Raw genomic sequence first — 21,712 nt, 5'->3', positions numbered from 1 at the left:
ATTTCCCCTTCCTTTCCCCAAATCAGATAAACTTATATACAAGACAAAGGGTACAGAAATGAAGAACTGTGACAAAAGGGACTAAACCAAGAGAGAAAAAAGAAAGAAAAAAGAAATAACTGCAAATACTATAATAAAAAAAAGTAACTCGCTTCCATTTCTTGAAGTTCATTTCGACAAACCTCACTTTATATGGTCATATGCACATAGCTATTGAGTCACTGTTATCCTTTCCTAAGAATATCTTCCTTTGTTCTCAGTGTACAAATGCTTATAGAGTACTGTTTAATTAATCATGTCCAAGCATAATTTTTTGTCTTTTACTATCCATTGGATTAACCTGTAGATTTATAGACATAGTCTAGTTATTACAAATGAGGGAATCCAGGAAGCCTATGTTTCTTTGGCTTACTTTGCTTAATATAATTTTTTCCAAGTCTTTCCATTTCCTTATGAATGGGGCAAAACATTCTTTCTGATGGAAGTTCAGAATTCTGTTGTGTATATATACCACATTTTCTTGATTTATTTACCTACTGAGGGGCATCTGGGTCAATTCCATATCTTAGCTGTGGTAAATAATGCTGCAATAAACATGACTATGCATGTGGCTTTAGTATGGCCTTGTTTGTGGTCATTTGGATAAATGCCCAGGAGTGGGATTGCTGGGTCATAGGGGGGCTCTATGTTTAGTCTTTTGAGGAACCTCCATACTGCTTTCCAAAGTGGCTGAACAAGTTTACATTCCCACCAACAGTGTAGTAGCATTCCCTTTTGGCCACATCTCCAGCAGTGTCTGTTATTGTTAGATTTTTTGATAAGGGCCATTCTAACTGGGGTGAGGGAGAATCTCAGTGTTGTTTCGATTTGCATTTGTTCATAGCTAGAGATGTGTCTGTCTTTTGGCCATTTCTATTTCTTCTGTGGAGAAGTCTTTAAGTCTTTAGCCCACTTATTAATGGAGTTGTTTCTTTGAGGATTTGTTTTTTTTTTTGGGGGGGAGGTTAATTTTTTGAACTCTAAGTATATTTGAGATATGAGGCACTCGTCTGATGCACAACTAGTAAAGATCTTCTTCCAGTCTTTCTATTTATCTTGCTAGTTGTGTCCATTGTCATGCAGAAACTCTTTGGTTTAATGCAACCCAATTTATCTAGCCTTTTTTTTGATTTGTTGTGATTCTGGATCTTAGGAAGTTTTGACCCATTCCAAGGAGCCCTAGTGTTTCCCCTCTATCCCTTCCTTAACAAGAGCTTAACAAGAGAAATGTAGTTGCAGTATTGAGAAAAGTCTATGGGAATTCTAGGAAAAGTCCCTAAAGCTCCTGTACACCAATCTCCAGGTTGTAATGGTATGCCCATGCTAGGAAACAGGCAACTTATTCGCCCAGCCCAGAAGTCCTATCTCTGAGGTTTGCTCTAGGTCAGCTTAGACTTCTATTGCAAGTGCTACATCAGTGCTTAGACAGTAGCAAAAATCATGGTTATTCTTTGTAGGAGGAAGAGGTGAGAAGAGAGAGAAAGGCCTCCTCTCTCATCAATCTGAAGCATCTATGACTCCCTCATTCTTTTTTTTTCCTCCTCTCCTTTTGTTTTTATTTTTTTTTATTGTGAAAATACCATACAGAGGGGTTACAATTACATGGGACACCCTCATTCTTTTCCTTGGATCTCAAATCATCTTGCTTGGTTAGTGCTTTTCGTGTCCTTCTGAGAGTATCAGCCTCCTGAGTGCAGGCTCTGTGCAACCATTCTAGATAAACTGCCTACAAAGGGGTAGAGCCATCCAGTCTAGCAGATGTGCTGGTGGACTTGTCCTCTTCATGTCCCAGTGGTCAGCACACAGTACACTATGAAGAACACAGTGTTTCCGCAACACTGCCACCTGCCATGTATTGCAAACATCCCTCAATACATTTATCTGGGAGCTCTTCATGATCTTTGGTTTTTGCTTTTTGAAGAGTCATGCTCATTCAATTCATCAAGTATCAGACCCTCTACTTAGTTGGATATACAGTTGATGTATAGTTGAGAAGAAAAATGAGACCCATTGGTGCATGTTTGTAATTCCAGTTATGTGGGAGGATCAAAGTCTGAGGCTCATCATAGTCAAAAGAAGCACAAGATGCTATCTGAAAGAATAACTAAAATAAAAATGGCTGAGGACAGCTCAAATGATAGACTGCTGCCTACTAAGTGAGATGTGGAATTTAAGCCCTAGTGCTGCCAAAAAGAATTTTTAGAAAAGAAGAAAAAGGTTCTGGGTGTGGTGGTACATACTTGTATGCCAGCACTTAGGAGGCTGAAGAAGAAGGATCAGGAATTCAAAGTTAGTCTGGGATATACTGAGTTCAGGCCACTATACAATGAGACACAGAAGAAGAAAAAAAGAATGTCTTCTAGAAAGTATTTTATAAAACCCTAGTTATACAATAAAAGACAAACTTAAAAGAATTTTTTTTTTTGGTCGGTCTTGGGGCTTGAACTCTGGGCCTGGGCTCTGTCCCTCAGCTCTTCAGCTTAAGGCTAGCACTCTACCATTTGAGCCACAGCACCACTTCTGGTTTTCTGAATGGTTTATTGGAGATAAGAGTCTCATGGATATTCCTGCCCGAGCTGGCTTTGATCCGAGTTTCTCAGATCTCAGCCTCCTGAGTAGCTAGGATTACAGGTGTGAGCCACCAGCGCCCGGCTCAAACTTCAATGGATTAAATAAACTTTCGCCCCAATACTAAACAAGACTATCTGTTAATGAATAATTACCTAGGGAGATCATTAACAAATTGGTAGATATTATTAAAACCTTGGGACATAATAAGATCAGATATGTTATGATTAAAATAAAGTGGGGTGGTTGCTTTGGAAATTAATACAGTGATCCAGCAATCCTACTCTTATATGTCTACCCGAGAGAACTGGGAACTTACACTCACATAGAAGCTGTGAACATTCACAGCAGGATATTAACAATACCTAGAAAGATAGAACAGCCTAAACGTTTACCACCTAATGACCAGATAAACAAATCTGATATAGCTGCACAATGAAATCATATTCAACCATGAAAAGGGAAATTCTGATACATGTTATATCATTGATGAACTCTGAAGATATGCTGTTAATGATAGACACTGGACACAAAAGGTCATACACTGAATGATTTCATATATATGAAATATCCAGACATAGAAAGTAAAGCAATGGGGGTGGGAAGGTGGCTCAGTGGTAGAGCGCTTGCCTTGCATGCATGAGGCCCTGGGTTCGATTCCTCAGCACTACATAAGCAGAAAAAAAAAAGCCAGAAGTGGCACTGTGGCTCAAGTGGTAGAGTGCTAGCCTTGAGCTGAAGAGCTGAGGGACAGTGCCCAGGCCCAGAGTTCAGGCCCCATGACTGGACCCTCCCCCTCCCCTCCCCCAAAGGAAAGGAAAACAATGCTTGCTAGGGGTTGGAGGGATAATGATAATGATGAAGTTTCTTTGGGGGCAATTAAAATGTTCTGGAATTAGACAGTGATGCCTGAATATTGTGAACATATATGATAAAAAAATCCTCAACATTCTGTATACTTGCAAATGGTAATTCTCTAGTATTTGAACTATATTTTCAATCAAGTATTAAAAAGGTATCACTGGTTGGGGATGTAGCTCAGTGGCAGACTTCTTGCCCAGCTTTGGGTTCCATCCTCAGCCTGAAAAAAAAAAGTATTAACATAAAACAAGGATTTCCAGCAAGGAGTCCTCCAACCTGGAATTGTTTGCCATCTTCAGCTTTAAAGATTTTGCTTCAAACTTTATCTTCCTTCCTTTTACTAGCTGCCCCCGCCCAACTAATCTCAAAGCTTCCAGGAAAGGGCTGGGATTTCTGCAATAAAATAGTATTGCTCTTATCTTCACTGGAAAGCTGACTTTGGATCTATGGGTAGTGGATGAAAGGAGGGTGAAAGGGTGAAAGGAGGAAAGAGAGGCCAGGACAGTGAGATATTTATCAATGCCCATTGTTGGGATGGCTGCTATTCCTTTTCCTAAGTCTGGACAGGCACGTCTTGGGACACTAGTTCCCTGTGATCCTTAGTGGTTGGCCCACTACAAGCGTCTTGCATCCGAGTGAGCCATTTATACTTGCTTCTGTGAAGCAAGTATCAAGTCAGCTATACTGGACAAGGTATTCCCTCCATCAGGGCTCTGTACTAGTAGGCTCAGTGTTTGGAGAACATGATTTAGAATATGAAGAACACTATGTCATTCTACCTTAGGTTTCTGTGAATATCTGTATATATTTCATACTTAAATCGTCTATGGAGATGACATAAGATAATACAAAAGTTGGAATGCAAACTGTAAAACTGTATTCCAATTATAATATGGACTAATGAACAGCAATGACAGTTAACATGTACATTTGCTGAGAATGTACATCCTCTATGCCCTGACTGTGAGAAAGCAGGACTAGGAGGATGTACTTTCCCATGACCATAAGATCAGGCTTCAGCCGGGCGCCAGTAGTTCATGCCTGTAATCCTCCTACTAAGGAGGCTGAAATCTGAGGATCACTGTTCAAAGCCAGCCTGGGCAAGAAAGTCTGTGAGACTTATCTCCAATTAACCACCAGAAAACTGGAAGTGGCACTGTGGCTCAAGTGGTGAGTGCTCACCTTGAGCTAAAGAGCTGTGGGACAGCACCCAGGAACAGAGTTCAAGCCCCCCTCCCCCACCCCCTCACCAAAAAAAAAATCAGGCTTCAGAGTCCAGAGAAGAATTAGTATATATTTCCCAAAGCTACTTCACTGGATTCTAGGAAGATTCTTTTCAAATTAAAATCAGTTGGAAATTATGAAAAGAAAAAAAGGGAATTCTAATGTAACTGAAATTTGGCTTTTTGCACTGTTCATTTCAATCAGTGCAAAAATTTATAACTCTGGGAGATTTCACATTTTATAGGCCATTTGATAGTTATATTTAAAAATGTGAGCTGGGTGCTGGTGGCTCATGCCTGCAATCCTATCTACTCAGGTTGAGATCTGAGGATCATGGTTCAAGGCCAGCCTTTGCAGGAAAGTCTGTGAGACACTTGCCTCTAATTAAGCCCCCTAAAACTGGAAGTGGAGCTGTGGCTCAAAGTGGTAGAGTGCTAGCCTTGAGCACAAAAGAGCTCAGGGACAGCACTTAGGCCCTGAATTCAAGCTCCAAGATGACAAAAGAAAACACATGCAAGCGTGCACATTCTACAAGGAACTCCTGAAACACATTGCTCTGACACTCCATCTTCTCTCATGTTGCAGGTGGTACTTAGTATTTCAAAAGTGTCACATGATCCATTTGTCGGAGGCAGGAACACCCACATTTCCACACATAATCTGTCAGACCATATGTTTTGGTGGAAACTATGTTTGTACCAAATATTATAAATGTATTCTGATAACTGAAAAACAACCCCTGCCTTATAGTTCATCTATGATCATAAAATCATGTATCAAGTAATGCTGCTTCATATATTCTTTCAAAGACTGAACTGACTTGTATTAAAATAATTGACATGGAAGCCAGGTAGCTGTAAATCCTAGCACTTGGGAGGCTAAAGCAGGGTTAAGAGTTCCAGGTCAGCTTGGGCTACACAGTGAATTCTTTTTTTTTTTTTTTAATTAACCTGGCATATTAAATAATGAAGAGAAAAAGTAACAAACACCAATTGGCTCGGTTTCAACATTTTTGGGGTGGTGGTACCCAGGGCCTCACCTCAACCAAACAGTAAACAACCTGAACTGCTGCAACCTCAGGGAGATGTAAGGACACAGCTTGGGACCTTACCGGTTTGCTTCTGAGCTGGGGAGGGGTGTGATTGCCTAGCGAGAAACTGGTGATTGGCACTTCTGAGGATGTCTCATGTGTCCCTTCATGTCTCCTTCCCACCAAGAGGAAGAGATGAAAAGTGGGAGGGGGGTGGCTTTTCTCATAGTCAGGTGTTTGACTTGGACTCCTCAGTCCTTGAGTCTTCCCAAACTCAGGGCCTTCCAGTACAATAAAGGTAGACTGTGTATAAGGCTACCATAATGCAAGCAGAATTGGCTCTGAGCCATTTGCTTTTCATTTTCTAATTGTATAATACAGGGTAGAATATTTATTTCTCTTTTGTGCTCTGAGTGTGGTGATATATACCTGTAATCCCAGCACTTGGGAAGTGGAGGCAGGAGGACCTACAGTTGGATTCCAGCCTGGGCCACACCGCACTCTACTGCCCCAAAGAAGATTCTGATCTACGTTATATAATAACTGAGGATCACATGTAAAAATACGGTATATGGTAGGTCTTATTACAAACACCACTCATTTGACTTCTCTCATATTTTACTGTTTCCCTGTGCTGCAGTGAATTTCATTTGATCTGCAGTAGGTTTCTAAAGGAAGGAGACACAGCATCCCACCATGCTGGAAGTGGCCTGGGTAAACATGACCCCATTTGGAAAGGTAAGAGTTCACTAGCCAGTTCAAAGAGTTTATGATGCTTCCTGAGGCCCTGCCTCAAGGTCTGGAACAAGTCCAAGCAGTCTCTCCTTGGGAATGCTACCCTAAAGAAAAATATCATTCATGACTCAGGGTTTGTAAAGATGAAAAAAAAATACATACAGGAAAAAATATTACAAAGGAAAAGATTGATTTAAAAAAAGCCACCTAAAACAGAAAAACTATATGCAAGGAATGAAGGGCTCCTGTTCAGAATATATAAAAACCTATATTCCAAAAGAAAAATAAGAAAATTATCTGAACTGTACATCACCAAGAAAAAATATAAATGGCCAATACTGAGCAAGAGAATTTTAGCCTTTGTATTTAAGTAGGAACTACAATTTAAGCCACAAGGAATTTCCTCTAGAGACCTATCAGGCTGAAAAGGAACAAAATGTGAACTAATAAGAAAGCAGCAGTGGGAAATCTCTGCAATGCTAACAGGAACAGCCACTGAATGTCCCCTTTCAGAAGAAGGCCTGGCATCATATAGGGGTGGTGAAGAGACTTCCTTACTGTGGTGACCTAGAGGACATACGGCAGGGACTTGTCATGTCTGGCCTGTCATAACTGCATAGATAGCTTATGGCCAGGATACAGAATGAAGACAAAGGAGTGAGCTATGTACATTAGAGAGATGAGTCTCATGAAGTTTATGTGTTTAGCAAAACGTGAACAATAGCACACATTCTCACAGTGAGCAACCTCCCGCCGTCCCGCCCCCCCCCCCCCCCCCCCCCCGCCTTGCCTGGGGTTCTTTGGTGGACAGCCAGTCACAGGCATGTCTGGCGGTGAGAGAAACAAAACACAGAGAAGAACAAGCATGATGTTATCTTTCTGAAGTTCAAAAACAGGCAAACCTAAATATATTTTTAAGGATGTATACAAAATGATAAACCTGTACAGAAACACATGCAAGAAATCTCAGAATTACTAAAATCTAAGATGTAGTGCATTCAGTAGAAGAGATATGGAAACATGTGGTATGTAGTTTCTTGATACTGGCCATATTTTTCTTCCTTGACTTTAAATTTAGTGGTATCATAATAGGTATTCTTTGTTTTGCTGGTCCTGGGGCTTGAACTCTGGGCTTGGGTACTGTCCCTAAGCTCCTTTTGCTCAAGGCTAGTATTGTACCATGTGATGAGCCATAGCACTGCTTCTGGCTTTTTCTATGATTAATTGGAGAGTCTCATGGTCTTTCCTGCATGTTGTGGCTTCAAACTAAGATCCTCAGATCTCAGTCTCCTGAGTAGCTAGGATTATAGATATGAACTACCAGCACCCAGAAATAATAGGTATTCCTTATTCATTTATTTATTATTCATAACTCACCATAACTACATGCTTTTTTTTGGCTGGTCCTGTGGTTTGAACTTGGGGTTTAGGTACTGTCTCTAAGCTTCTTTTGCTCAAGGCAAGCGCTCTACTACCTAAGCAACAGCTCCACTTCTGGTTTTTTTTTTTGTAGTATATTAGAGATAAGAGTCTCATTTACTTTCCTGCCAGGGCTGGCTTCGAATCTTGATCCTCAGATCTCAGCCTCTTGAGTAGTGAAGTTTATAAGTGTGAGCCACCAGCACCTGGCTTCTATATGCTTCTTATATTTCATGACAAAAGATTTTAAAATACAAAGTTGAATAAGTAAAGGAAATAATATATAGACACATGAAGATATGTGCTGCAGCTCTGCTCTAATGTGGTAAAATCAGACATAATCTGAATGCTCATGAAGAGAGGGACACCACATGATATTTAATGGAAAAAGCAAACCATAATCTCTTTGTTATTATGTTTACAGTATTACACAAAAAATATGGAGAATTCCTTATTGGATTGAATATCCAGTAAGTAAGGAAAAATGGGAGAATACTAAATTTCTTTTAATTTATACTAATTATTTCAACAGGAACAGCTAACAAGCAGTAACTATATTATTACTTCATCTGCCGATAATAGTGAAACTTTTTTTGGGTGGTATAGAGGAGAGTCCAGGGGCTGGACCCAGGGCCTGAATACTGTTCCTGAATTATTTTGCTCAAGGCTAGCTTTGTCCACATCACAACTTCTGGCTTTTTTGGTGGCTAATTGGAGAAAAGAATCTCAGGGACTCTGTAGCCTGTGCAGGCTTCAAACTGCAATCCTCAGATCTCAGCCTTCTTAGTAGCTAGGATTGCAGGCATAAGCCACCAGTGTCTGGCAATAGTGAAATTCTTCATTTGAGGCCTTTTAGAAATATGTGGTTCAAGGTCAGTAACTTCATGACAACCTACCCTGTTGCTGGTAGTTCTAGGAAGAAAAATGAATTCACTTGCTTTTGTATTTTTTTTTGTTTTGTTTTTGTTTTTGTTTTGTCATTTGTGGGGCTTGAACTCTGGGCCTGGGCTCTGTCCCTCAGCTCTTCAGCTCAAAGCAAGTGCTCTACCACTTGAGCTACAGCGCCACTTCCACTTTTGTCTTTTTTAACAGTGGTAGTAACTGCATTTCTTAAAAGCTCATGTGTAATTGTAGTTGTCCCTTGCTATAAAGTGGTTCACTTGTCGTGGCTTCACTGTATCATGGGTTAAAAAAAAAATCTAATTCTGTATTGCAAAGTTTTCACTATATTGTGGGATTTTGAAGTATTATAGGTATTTATATGATATTTATAATTTTAATTTTTGGCCTAAAAATTAAAACAATATAAAAATATAAAAATGTTAATTCAAACATATTAAAATAATACTGAATTGAAATAAAATAGAATATGCATTTCATCAGTGGATGAATACTTTACTGTCTACAATGGAAGTATAATACTGTATTTACTATGGATCTAATATTCTTACTGGTTACTCAGGAAAATTCTAGTTGGGATAGCTTATTTATGTTGAAAGCAATAGAAACACTAAGAATAAATATGAATATCAACATTACTTAGAAGGAATAGATTGCTGTTCTGAGGATAAGATTCTAACTATGAAACAAGCTGGAAATTTACAGAAACAGATCCCTGAAAACTGGAAGTAATTAAATGTCAGCTGCAGCACCAAAAACACAGGCTTTGGGATTTGACAAGCCTGGCCAGAGGCCCGGATCACAAAAAGGAAGCCACGTTACCCCAGTGAGCTTCAGGGTCTTTATCTAAAAAAAAACCCCAAATACCATTACCTAACTGTAAAGCTAGTTTGAGGGTTAAATAAAATTGACTATAGTGATACTCAAACTTTCTTTTGCTTATTCCATCAGCATCCCCTAAACAGACAGATACCTTTATTTAAGATTTAAGAGCAGTCTATGTAAAATTAAAATGCATTACTGTAAAACTGAGAACAGAGTTATTTAACACATTTAACAGGAGGCTGAGGCAGTAAGTCAATGAGTATGAGGCTACCTTGGTCAATATAAGAGATTCTGTCTAAAAAATAACAAGTTCCATTGTGCTTATGAATCACATGGCTAGTCAGTGCCCTCATGTTAATAGCTACAGGATATTCACCTGAGAGAAAAACCATTACTTATATGAAAGGCTTGTATGTGTGATTACTCACTCTAGAAGCTTTTAGACTTTGCTGCTGGGATCCTAAAGGTCAGAGTGGGGAGGCTGTGAAGCCTGACCCATCCACCTTCCAGTCTCTCACTCAACAACTAACTCCACAGGCATTGTAACACTGAACTTCCTCTTTAGATTTCTATCCCAAAGGGAGAATCTTCAAGCTTTAAAACGTGACTTTCTCCTGGTAGAAAGACAAGCAGAAAAGAAGAAAAAGAAAAATTAAGTAAAACCCCCCACAAAAACAAACCTGGAGGGATGTGTGGTCTTTGTTTCTAATGCCTCCCTATCAGCTGTTCTTTCTGTTTTTATTTTTAACCTGCTTTAATTAAATCCCTCTGTATTTTTAATTCCACTGGCTTCATTACCTATCCCCCTCCCCCACTCCTGCCCTGCAATTATTATCAGGGAATTGACAAGGTTCAGTAATAGCCAACTGGACTGATTTCCTTCCTTGGAAAAAGAACACTCCCAAATTCATTCTTCTGAATTACTCTTGATGGTCTTTCTCGCCTCATTTGCTGTAAAAATGGGACAAATAAAGCCTTGACCATCTAGGTCTCCACTTAGCTCATTTGAAAGGAGAAAACAAACAAACAATGAAACAAAATAGGAAGAATGGAAGTACTACTTAAAAATTATTATTTTTTAAATTTTAATTCCTGGGGTTGAGGTTCTATATCATTCGAACCATGTATCCAGCCCTTTATGCTTTTGATTTTACAGAATCTCCTTGGATGGTGATCTTTCTACCAATGCTCTCAAGTAGCTGGGTCAACAGGTATACCATGTATCAGAGAGGGTATCATTAAGTTTCTTTTTTTTGGTTTGGGTTGGCTTTGATTTCTGGTCTTTCTATTTGTGCCTCCTACCTTGTTAGGATAATAGCCATGTGCTACTATGCCTAGGGCAAAGAACTACTTCTTATATGCTGTTTTATAGTATATAAAACATTCCTATGTAGATGATCCCATTGAATTCTAACAATTTGGAGAGTAGATGTTATTTATCCTGATTGATAATAAAGGACAGAATTAGTGTCAGTCAGTGAGCTCCCATAAAAACCAAATATATGCACTGAAGTACACTGGTTCAAAAACCAGTACCTTGAATTAGCACTGAATCACAGCTGCCTCCCTTCTGCCCAGGGACCCTCTTGCATAAATTTAAAAAATTATGTTTTTATTATCTTTAAATAGCTGTACAAATGAGTTACCATTCACCAAGCCAATTTATGAAAACACGGTGTCTTGACCAATGACACCCTTTCCTCATTCTCACCCTTTCCTTATCTTCCCTCCCAACCTCTTTTTTTTTTTTTTTTTTTGGTCATGGGACTTGAATTCAGGGCCTGGGCACTGTCCTTGAGCTTTTTTGCTCCAGGATAGTGCTCTATCACTTTTAGCCACAGCTGCACTTCTGGTTTTTAGGTGGTTAATTAGAGATAAAGAATCTCACAGCCTTTCTGGCCTCAGCTAGCTTTGAACCATGATTTTCAGATATGAGCCTCCTGATATATACAGGTGTGAAACACAAACACTCTCTACTTTTTAAATTTCAAAGGATATACATTGAATATTATAACTGCATTCCCCTCCCCCACTTAATTTGTCCTGCAAGTCCTTACACAGTCTGAGCTCACAGATTCTACCTTTGTCCCTTGGTTAGGTAGTGATGGAGAAAGGCTAGTACCACTTTTGAGATTGTTACTAATTTTTTGTTTGTTTTTTATGGCCAAGAAGTTTTTATTTTTATTTTTTCAGTAGTTTGCTTCAGTTTCAATTTCATTATTTACTGATCAGCTTTTTATTGAAGACTATGCTATTTAGGGGCTCACAAACTAAAACAACACTTGGACCTTTCAGTGTAGTTTTGGTCAAAAAATATTGGGTAAATAAGTTAATGGCTGGAAGAGTAAATATCATTCTACTACAATGCTTTCCACAGGCTTTGGTCTACAAACTGGAAGAACTTAAGAGCCCTGCCTAAACTTTCCTTCATTGAAGCCTCTCCTATGATGAAAATAGAGGAGGGGATGCCCACTTACAGTAGCAAGAGTCTTATTACCTGCTGCCTGCTACAACAGAAATGGCTTGAGATCTGGCTCTGGCTTCATCCACATGGTACAAACGCACAAGGTGCTGCTGAGTGAATGTATAAGGAATGGAGAGCTATCTGTATATAACTGAAGGAGAATTTCCTTATGTAATGTCTATTGGTAAATGTATAAATACACTCTTTTCATATTTTAAAAATTAAAGGAAATATGATTTTACATAATATATTAATTCTAGTATCAGAATAAATTAGAAAATGGAAAATATTGAATAAATTTGAAATACTTTATTTAGAAGCATTAAACAACTATTTTTATTATTTTCAATATTCTTTACCAATATTATGAAAGATTAGATATCTCTCCTTCAAATCTATTTAGAAAGCAAGCAATAAAAGGAATGAAAAGGTTTTATATATAGGTTTATATTACTATCAATAGTTTATTTTTATGAGACAGGGTCTCACTATCTAGGCTGGCTTTGAAAACATGATCTTCCAGCCTTAGCATCCTAACTGCTAGAATTAGTAACTACCACATCTAGTCCCTAAACTTCAAAACTAAGCCAATGTTATTGAATTGTATATATCGTGAGAGCATAAGAATACAAAATTTGTTCCAAGAGGTTGAGTTTCAGAAATAAAGAAATCAATTCATAGTGCTTGACATAATAAAAATTAAATGAAGCAAACACATGCATGGATATAAACAAACTGAAGAAGCAAAGGTTGAGTTTATGATATTGCTCAGGTTACTAAATTTCTGCACATTTCCTTCTTTTACTAATGAGAAAACAAGTCATTGTACATGAAAGATGAAACTTCTTTACTTTTCCTTTATTGCCTTATGTGAAAATAATGTCAAATTATTTTGGAGCTCAAAACTCAGCACTACAAAACAACAACCAACATAAAGCTCTAATGTTAACCAGGCTAGGTTAGAAATAAGTATATGAAGACTTCCTTGTGTTAGAATTAGTGTAAGTGAAGCAAAGCAACAAATACACAAGGTATGAATGAACAGTTGAAGGCTTTGGAGGGTTATAAATTCTAACTATGATCTGTATGACTTGGTACTAGGACCTCACACTTTCTAAAGTGCTATTTCTTTGAAATAAAAATGATAAGCTCTATTAATCTTTTGATAGGATCATTAATAGACTTCATTGTCCTAAAATGTATCTACTCCAAAGGAAATGTTTTGTTGACCTTGTATTACCCTCCAAAATGCTGTTAGATAACACATACATGTACTCACATACACACTGTCTAAAGACAGAGGGTGAAGCTCAATGATACTTGTTTAATATGAGCAAGACCCTGGTTCCATCCCCAGCACTGTGGGAAGATGGGGGAAAAAAGTCACTGTCTGGATGATCAGAGCCCACTATATTAATAAAGGATCTTCAACTATATTTATTATACTTAGTCAAAAACATATGTTACACATCTGGCAAACAGATACAGATCTGCCAGTATATTTGTAAGAAAATGGTTTGAACAACCAAGCTCTCTCATAAGGAAAAGATGTTGAAATAGAAAAACTATCTATTTATACAAAGCTAAAACAGAAGCCCACTTTACATAGTCTAAAAGGCAAAGGAATAGCCTCAAACTCTAAAAAGTCTTAAAGATTATTTTATCTGGTTCTTTCATTTTCAGATGGGTGCCATATCTACTGGTATTTGGAGCAGAGCTACAAAGTCAAGTTTCTTGGGCTCATGTTCAAAACCATTTTACCATACAAAAAGTGTGCATATGTCCTCAAAACAGAATATACCATAGCAGACAAAGAAGGGTTTGTGGATTGCTCACATAAATAAGTCTATAAGAAATGATATCAATAGAAAGGTACATCAGAACACAAGACAATACACTATATAAACAGCTAAAAAAAACCTGATGCCCATCTATTGATTATCAAATGGGGTAAACTTTGAAAACAGTTGCTTCAGGTGACCTTTCTAATTACTGTTTTTATTGTTATTTTGCTTCTCTGTGCAATGGTTAAGCATGAACCACAGCATTCCACTCATAAAAGACAATGGAAGATTTAATTTGACTTGAAATAATATTGGCAGGAAACACATGGCACAGAGAAAAATAGGGAAAATACAAAATGCCCCAGCATACTGATGGAGGGCTTTGCAGGATGTGTCCACTTCTGCTCTTCTTGTGCACACTGGCTCTCACCAGTCAGTGCTTCCTTATGGGATGCTTTTCTTTCCTTCCAGAAACTTCAGTGAAACCACCAGGGCACCATTTTGAAGACCATGATCTGAGTATCTGGAGCCCCTGTCGAGTCACACCCTAGCCAGCCACCCCATCTTGGACTTGGGCCTCCTCGGTAAAACAGGATGGGAGCACAGTCTATGCTTTCTTTACTAACTTTTGGGATGACTAAATACGACAGTTAAACAAAAGTACAATGCATGCAAAAAAATTGCACAATGCAAATGCCCTGACTCTTTACCCTACTATTAAACCAGACCAGGGCAGCAACCTCTCTTTAACTTCTACCACTCTTTACAGGGTTAGGTAAAATAGTGATTTATACTGTGGAATTGTCTTCTTTTCCCGCTTAATTCTGGTTGTTGGCCCAAGGCTTTCCTCTCTTCTTCTAGGTCACTAAACCTTATCCTATCCCCTGAGCAGCCTGCACAGGGACTGCCCTCAGGTCTGGACCCTTGGAGCTGTCTCTGCAAGTCTCCTCCCAGTTCCATACTACTGTGGGAGTGCTAGGATCACAGTGTGGGTTGGTTTGTACTTAGCTTATGCCACGGCTCCTCACAGAGCTCTGTACATACCAGAAATTCAAAATTACTTAGCAATGGTTCTGTTCTTCCCTCAACAGAAGTTTTCAAACTTGTCCTCATCCCACTATATCTCTACTTCCTGTAAATAGTAAGGATAATCTTATTCCATTTTAATTTTTTTAAACTCACTTCTCTCCTTCTCTTAGAAACTCTAAGTGATATCAATTTTTCTAGGGACAATGTAAAAAATCCTCAATACTATGATTTAAAACTTGATCTAATGGATTTTATCATGACATATTCTGGTTTGCGTAAATCTCCCAAACCACCACAGCAACTAGCCAGGAACATAGGACTAATTTAATGTTTGTTAGATAAATGTCACAATTCCCTTTCCTTTTTTTCTCTTTCCCTTTCTCTTTCTTTCTTTCTTCTTCTTCTTTTTTTTTTTTTTTTTCCAGTCATGGGGCTTGAATCTGGGCCTGGACGCTGTCCCTCAGCTCTTCAGCTCAAGGCTAGCGCTCTATCACTTGAGCCATAGGGCCACTTGTGGCTTTTTCTGCTTATGTGGTGCTGAGGAATGGAACCCCAGGGCCTCATGCATGCCAAGCAAGCACTCTACCACTGAGCCACCTTCCCAGCCCCTTGTTTTATTTTTTAAGATAGGGTCTCAATAACAAATAAGCAAGCAAAAAAACCTAAGGGCGTCTAGAATTTGGTTTCCAATTGGTGATCTTCTTCCTGCCTCTACCTTCTGAGTGCTAAGGTTTTGGGTGTAAGCCACATTGCCCAACTGAATTACCATATATATATGTATATATATATATATGTATATATATATATATATATATATATATATATAGCACTTTCTCTTTTGCATGTATCTCTCTTAATCCTACTTTTAACTAGTCACAGATCTTGTAACATCTTGTAACATATCATCAATGTGAAGAGACTTGTCTTTCTGCCACATCAAGCTGTTTAAAAAATTTGTTCTTGCCTCTTTTATTAAATCTTCTGAGAACAGTCAGCTAACACCGAGGTAGTCACTTAAATCACCAACCAACTGCCCCACTACTTATCCTACCCTTTACTAGCTCAAAGGGATGCATTTCAAGGTCAAAGACTAAGTCCATTGTCACTTTGAGCACTGAGGAATAAATAACTCTATGCACTGAGTACTAATTAAATGTTCTTCAAAAATGAGATGATTTTACTTTACTCTAAAAGGATCCTTTTAAAGTCTACATAAAATAGCATCTATCAAGTAACATTCTGTTTTAGATCAAGACATTAGAAGTATCAGTTTAACAAATTAGGAAGTTTTTTTTTTTTTTTTAAGGATTTGTGAATGGAAATGTTACTTCATTCCCTGTCAAACAAAGTAATTTACTAGGTATTGTTTCCATACCTAAAATAGATGAACATATTTCAGCATTTTTCTTTTTCTCATGTTTGTCCTGTTATATAATAACTAAATCATATAGTAATCACAGTAAAGTTGGGTGACAGTGGCTCACCCCTGTAATTCCAGCTACTTGGGAGGCTAACATCAGGCGGATTACAGTTCTAGGTCCGAGACCTATTCTCAACCAGTGGGTGGGGATGGGGTGAATGCCTGTCAAAATAGGTACCCACAGAACATTGAAACTGAGAGGATTATAGTTCTAGGTCATTGTAGGCAGAAAAGGTCTAAGATACATGTTAACTGAAGAAGCTAAGTGAGTGGCAAGCACTTGCCATCCCAGTTGGAACAGGAAGCTTAAAATAAATGGATCCAGACATATGCCCTGGTTAGAAGTAAGACTATCTCAAAATAACCACCATAAAAAAGGACAAGATGTGTTGCTCAGTAGTAGGGTGCCTACCTAACAAATAAAAAGCCCTGAGTTCAAACCCAAATACCACAAGCAAACAAACAAAACAATAAGGATAATAAAGTTCAAATACAGAATTATGGCACCAAAGCAATGTGATTTCTCTTTTAAGTTTGCTATGCTGGACTGCTAAGCAGTGCAGGTCACTCAGGAGGACAAAAGGTCAGGGACTGCTCCTTGGAAGAAGGTCCTTGGACAAGGAGCAGTAAGAGCTCTGGAAGTAAGGCCTGGGTGCAGCCAGTGTCTTGTCTTGCCAGGTTTTAAAAACTAGAGATTTTGACCAGTCAGTATAAACAGTGAAATCTACCTTTCAGAGGAAAACAAAAGCTATACGGGCTATCTTTTGGCAAGCTTTCTCAACGGAGGCAAGGGATATTGAGATGCCAGGAGAGCTCCCTGGCCATCTCTCTCTTCTCATCTGGCCATCAAGCAGCAAGAAGGGATGATTAATGCTCCAAGGAAATCGAGTAGACTACAGAGATTTAAAGAGTCTAGGATCTACTCAAATCTATAACTATCTTTCAACTACAAAGTTATTTTCTGTATTAGATATTAGTATTTAACAATTAGTCATTTTAGCTTATTTCTAGAAACATACTTTGTTAAGGTTTTTCAAGAAGTAGATTGTTAAAAGTTTATGAGAGTTGCTATGAAACATAATATTTTAGGACAAAAAAATTGGAGAGAGACAATATTGTGTTTACTGGGTCATGGGTGGATGACTGACAATGGATGATGTCACTAATAGGCAATTATAATATCCAGCATTCCAAAACAATTTAATAATTTGTTTTGAAGAGCTGTAGCTTCGAAAAGAACAAAACGGCACTAAATATTTATGTGGATGGCCATATGCCAGTATAAAGTTAAATGCATAAAATAATGAATCCCAATCTAAAAAGGCACCAACTATTGTGTCAGCAACCTAAACATGGAAAGGGGATTAGAAGTTTATTAGTAAATCAGGCTGGGAGCAATCATTTCCTCAGCATGTGTGAGGCCTTGAAAAGTTTACTGGCAAAAGACTTATTTGAAACGAGTGCATTTCCCACAGTAAAACCATGTCCATAGAAATGTAGATGGTAGTAACATATCCAAAGAAATGTATAAAAACTAGGTTAAATTTTAGGTTCAGAATGGTGAGAAAACGAAAACTCTATGGAACCAGAGACTCCAGTGTTCCAGGCCTCAGGAGAATTTCCACAAGAAGGTAGGTCTAGCATTTTCTAGCCAGAGCAGATCTCTAGGCTTGGACTGTTTTGTGCTGAGAGCCCATTCAGGTCCTTGATGGGCCCACGTGGGTGACTCACGTGTGGAGTTCATGGCAAGCAGCATGCTGCCCTAAAATGGCTTTGCTGGAGTAATGTTATCTAGTTGATCTCATGACAGAGATTTTATTTTACCCTAATACACTTAGCCATAGATGCTTGTGAGTCTGAAACTGCTTACAAAGAATATTCTAACTGAGGATAGGGTTCATATGCCTCAGTAACATGTCTAGATATGCTTTTAAACATCAGGCAAATTGACCCTTTTCAACACAGGACCCTAGCCGCCCCCCCCCCCCATCCAATTACATTACAATACAGGCACGTTGTTTTGATATGTTCATTTCTTTTTTATATGTTCATTTATTGTAAAGGTGATATGCAGATTGGTAATATACAGGGTTGTAGTTGTGTGCCAAGTAAGGTAATAAGTACATTTCTTTTTTTTTATTGTGAAGATACCATAAAGAGGGGTTAAAATTACATGAGCAAGGTAATGAGTACATTTCTTATCAAGCATTGTTGCCTCCTCCTTTGTTTCCCCTTCCCATCCCTTCCCATCTCCCCACCCCACCCTCCCTAAGCAACTTTTTATAAAAAAAAACACAACAAAAAAGGAAGCACTTGTTTTAAGATATATCTATATAACCAATACAACATTTTTGTGTTTACTCAAGGCTAATAGGGGATTTGTTTATAATATTCTAGGAAAATAAGTTCTCGGGTAGAGTTGATGTCTACCTTCATGGTGCCACAGTAAAAGCAGACAGGTCATGTGGCTGAGGCCTACAGGAAAGCTGTTTAGTTATTGAGTTCAATCAGGAAAACTGTTCACAGTTTAGAATGGTCATATCAGAAAAGTCTTTAGGGAAATTGTCAGGGAATGATAATAAATGCTTCAATCAAAATATACTCATAGGGCTGGGAAGTTGGCTCAGTGGTAGAGTGCTTGCCTTGCATGCCAGAGGCCCTGGGTTCAATTCCTCAGCACCACATAAGCAAAAAGAAAAAAGCCGGAAGTGGCGCTGTGGCTCAAGTGGTAGAGCACTAGCCTTGAGCTGAAGAGCTGAGGAACAGAGTTCAGGCCCCACGACCGGACCCAAAAAAAAAAAAACAAAAACAAAATATACTCATAAAGGGCTTCCTTCTACTTAGATACTATTATAAGCTCATATTACTATAATTAAACAAAATATTAATATCAAGAGGGCTAAAGTAAAACTACTTTAATAATTGAAAAGTTTAAAAAATTGACAAAATTGAAAAAAGTTTAAAAATTGAAAAGTTTCCAAATTACTCTTACAACTAAACATATGATAAAATAGTTCTATTAAAAAGTTTCTTCTTTTCATAGATTAGGATGATTATTGGAGAGGTACCAGCCACAGTTCAGGCCAGATTTATGTACTACTGCACCTCTGTCTATGTAAAACATTTTAGGGCAAAGTGTCATATACTTACAGAGAATGAGCTTGTTTTTTACTATGGAAAACCAACAGCATAACAACTTAGACAGTTTTGCTTCTATCTCAGAAAGTCTTTTTCACTTAAAATTAGATTCTTCTTTACACAAACTATAATGCAAAGATGCATTATTATTATAGTTAGGAAAACATACAGAAAACAAATCTTTAAAGCTGAAAACCACACATATACTTAATATTTTCTCTTTCTTCTCTACTTCACTCCATTACAAACAGAGTATTCAGACTACATTAGTCAATTATAGGATGCTGAGAACTCTGGTCAACTAGTAAGGCAGAGGTAGAGACCACTTGTGAAAGTCGGGGAGACAGAAGGCAGTTTCCTGAAGGTTGTTCCCATAAACTAGGTCCCTGGCCATACAATAGGATAGAGAGGATCAATGAGTAAACAATACTAATAAGCAATCTGATATTCTTGCATTTTGTTATCCTTATTCTAACCTGAAATAGTATTCAAAAAGGTATTAACAATTTTACTGTCACTAAAATTCATTAATTTCTATAAACAGACCACAAAAAAATAGTATATTTGTGATACAAATGTAAACGCGACTTTTTGTACCAGACACATGATTTCATTTAGATGTCATGTCCAGGAGACTTATGCTGTTTTCAATACCTATTTTCCTTATTAATTTCAATAAAATTATGAATCACTAAACATGCATAATCCTTTTTATTATCAATTATCTATTTCTAGAGGGATTTTATAGGTTCCACTCACCCTTATTTCACAGGCAAAGTATGGGATGATCCCAGCATACTGTCTTTAAAGATAAAATTAGAGATCAAAGACTAATGAAAGAACTGGAACAAACTGTATAATCTTCCAGAATGTCCTCACCTTACTCTGGTGGCCTTCTGTAGAACCTTCACTCCAGTCAGGCTGCAGGGCTTTCCTTCCAACTCTCTGATCTTTGAGACAGCTCCCTCCATGTGTACTTCACCAAACATTCTATAGGCATCTTGTACTAGAAGGCATAGTCTGTGTAAAAAAAATTAGCATTTAGTCTTTGAGGAGATAAAGAGATCATATTTCCTTCTCTTTAATTAGGAATCCATTGTAGTCATCTTCATGAATGGTTGAGTCAAGGCAGTTGGACTCACACATATATTGCTTTGATTTAGAAGTGTATGTATTTAGATTATTAGCCACAAAATAAAGACACAACTGTCTACTGTCATGAAATTCTAAGCAAAATATAAATGAAAAGATGACCATTCTCTAACTTGCCACTTATTTTAGGTCTTCTTTAATTTATGTTAGCAATGCTTGTAGTATTTAGAGCAGAGTAGTTTTCAGATTTGAGCTCATTCTACTTGGCAAATTTATTATTTTTTTATTTTTGCTGTAGTTTTTTTATTTTGATGAAGTCTTACAACAAAATGAAACTTTTTAAAAAGGTATGTCATGGAGTTTAAAAATAGTAAACTATACTACTACAAAATAGATTGTGGGACAGAAAACAATATTAAAGATAAGAATGTAAAAGAAAGAACAAATGACGAGTAAATAATGAACCTTTGAAGTCATGAGTCTTAAGTGCTACACTGGTAAAAGGTACAAAAACTATACTTCTTAGTGAAATGTCCTAGAGACAGAGAAGTATAGTTTGTAAGAGAAGCAAATGGAAATATTGTCAGGAAGAAAACATCATTTTTGGAATAACAGTGTGTCATAAAATAAGATCAAATAATGATGTTCCCACATAAAAATTACCAGACACAATCATGATGTGGGAAGAGTCTGAAAAAATAACTGAAGCCAGGTGCTGGTAGCTCACATCTGTAATACTAGCTACTTTGAGGATCTCAGTTCAAAGCTATCCCAGACAGAAAAATCTTCCAGATTTTGTCTTCAATTAACCATCAAAATGCCAGGTTGGAGATGTGGCTCAAATAGTAGAGTGGCAGCCTTAAAAAAAGAAAGCTATAGAAAGCAAGCAAGCAAGCAAGCAAGCAAGCAAGCAAGCTATGATCAAGAAAGCCTAATCACAGTGTGAGGCCCTGTGTTGAAGTCCTGGTATGGGTATATGCAAAACAAAACAAAACATCCCCAAACTGAAGATCTACTGAGTACACACGATATTAGAATTAACAGGTACAAAATTCAGAACAAATATTTTAAAAACATAAAAATTGCAAACACATGAATATAGGCAAGAGCTATACAAAACTACTTAGAAGGTTTGAAAAAGAATAAAATAGAACTGTTAGAAAGGGAAAATTTGCTTATTGAAA

General features: G+C 37.7%; 1 protein-coding gene across 3 annotated transcripts in view; it reads right to left on the bottom strand.

Moving 5' to 3' along the window:
* Positions 1-21,712, bottom strand: part of Spidr (scaffold protein involved in DNA repair) — a 319,993-nt gene that overhangs the window by 36,281 nt on the left and 262,000 nt on the right. For all 3 annotated transcript variants that reach the window (XM_069990683.1, XM_069990685.1, XM_069990686.1), the window contains one exon: positions 20,316-20,456. In XM_069990683.1, coding sequence (XP_069846784.1) covers positions 20,316-20,456 — 141 coding nt within the window. The remainder of the gene's footprint in view (positions 1-20,315; positions 20,457-21,712) is intronic.

This window comes from Dipodomys merriami, unplaced genomic scaffold (assembly GCF_024711535.1).
Source record: "Dipodomys merriami isolate MVZ:Mamm:240054 unplaced genomic scaffold, mDipMer1.0.p SCAF_4, whole genome shotgun sequence".
Taxonomy (NCBI): Eukaryota; Metazoa; Chordata; class Mammalia; order Rodentia; family Heteromyidae; genus Dipodomys; species Dipodomys merriami.
Note: the sequence above shows the minus strand (reverse complement) of the source record. Positions and strands in the feature narration are given on the sequence as shown.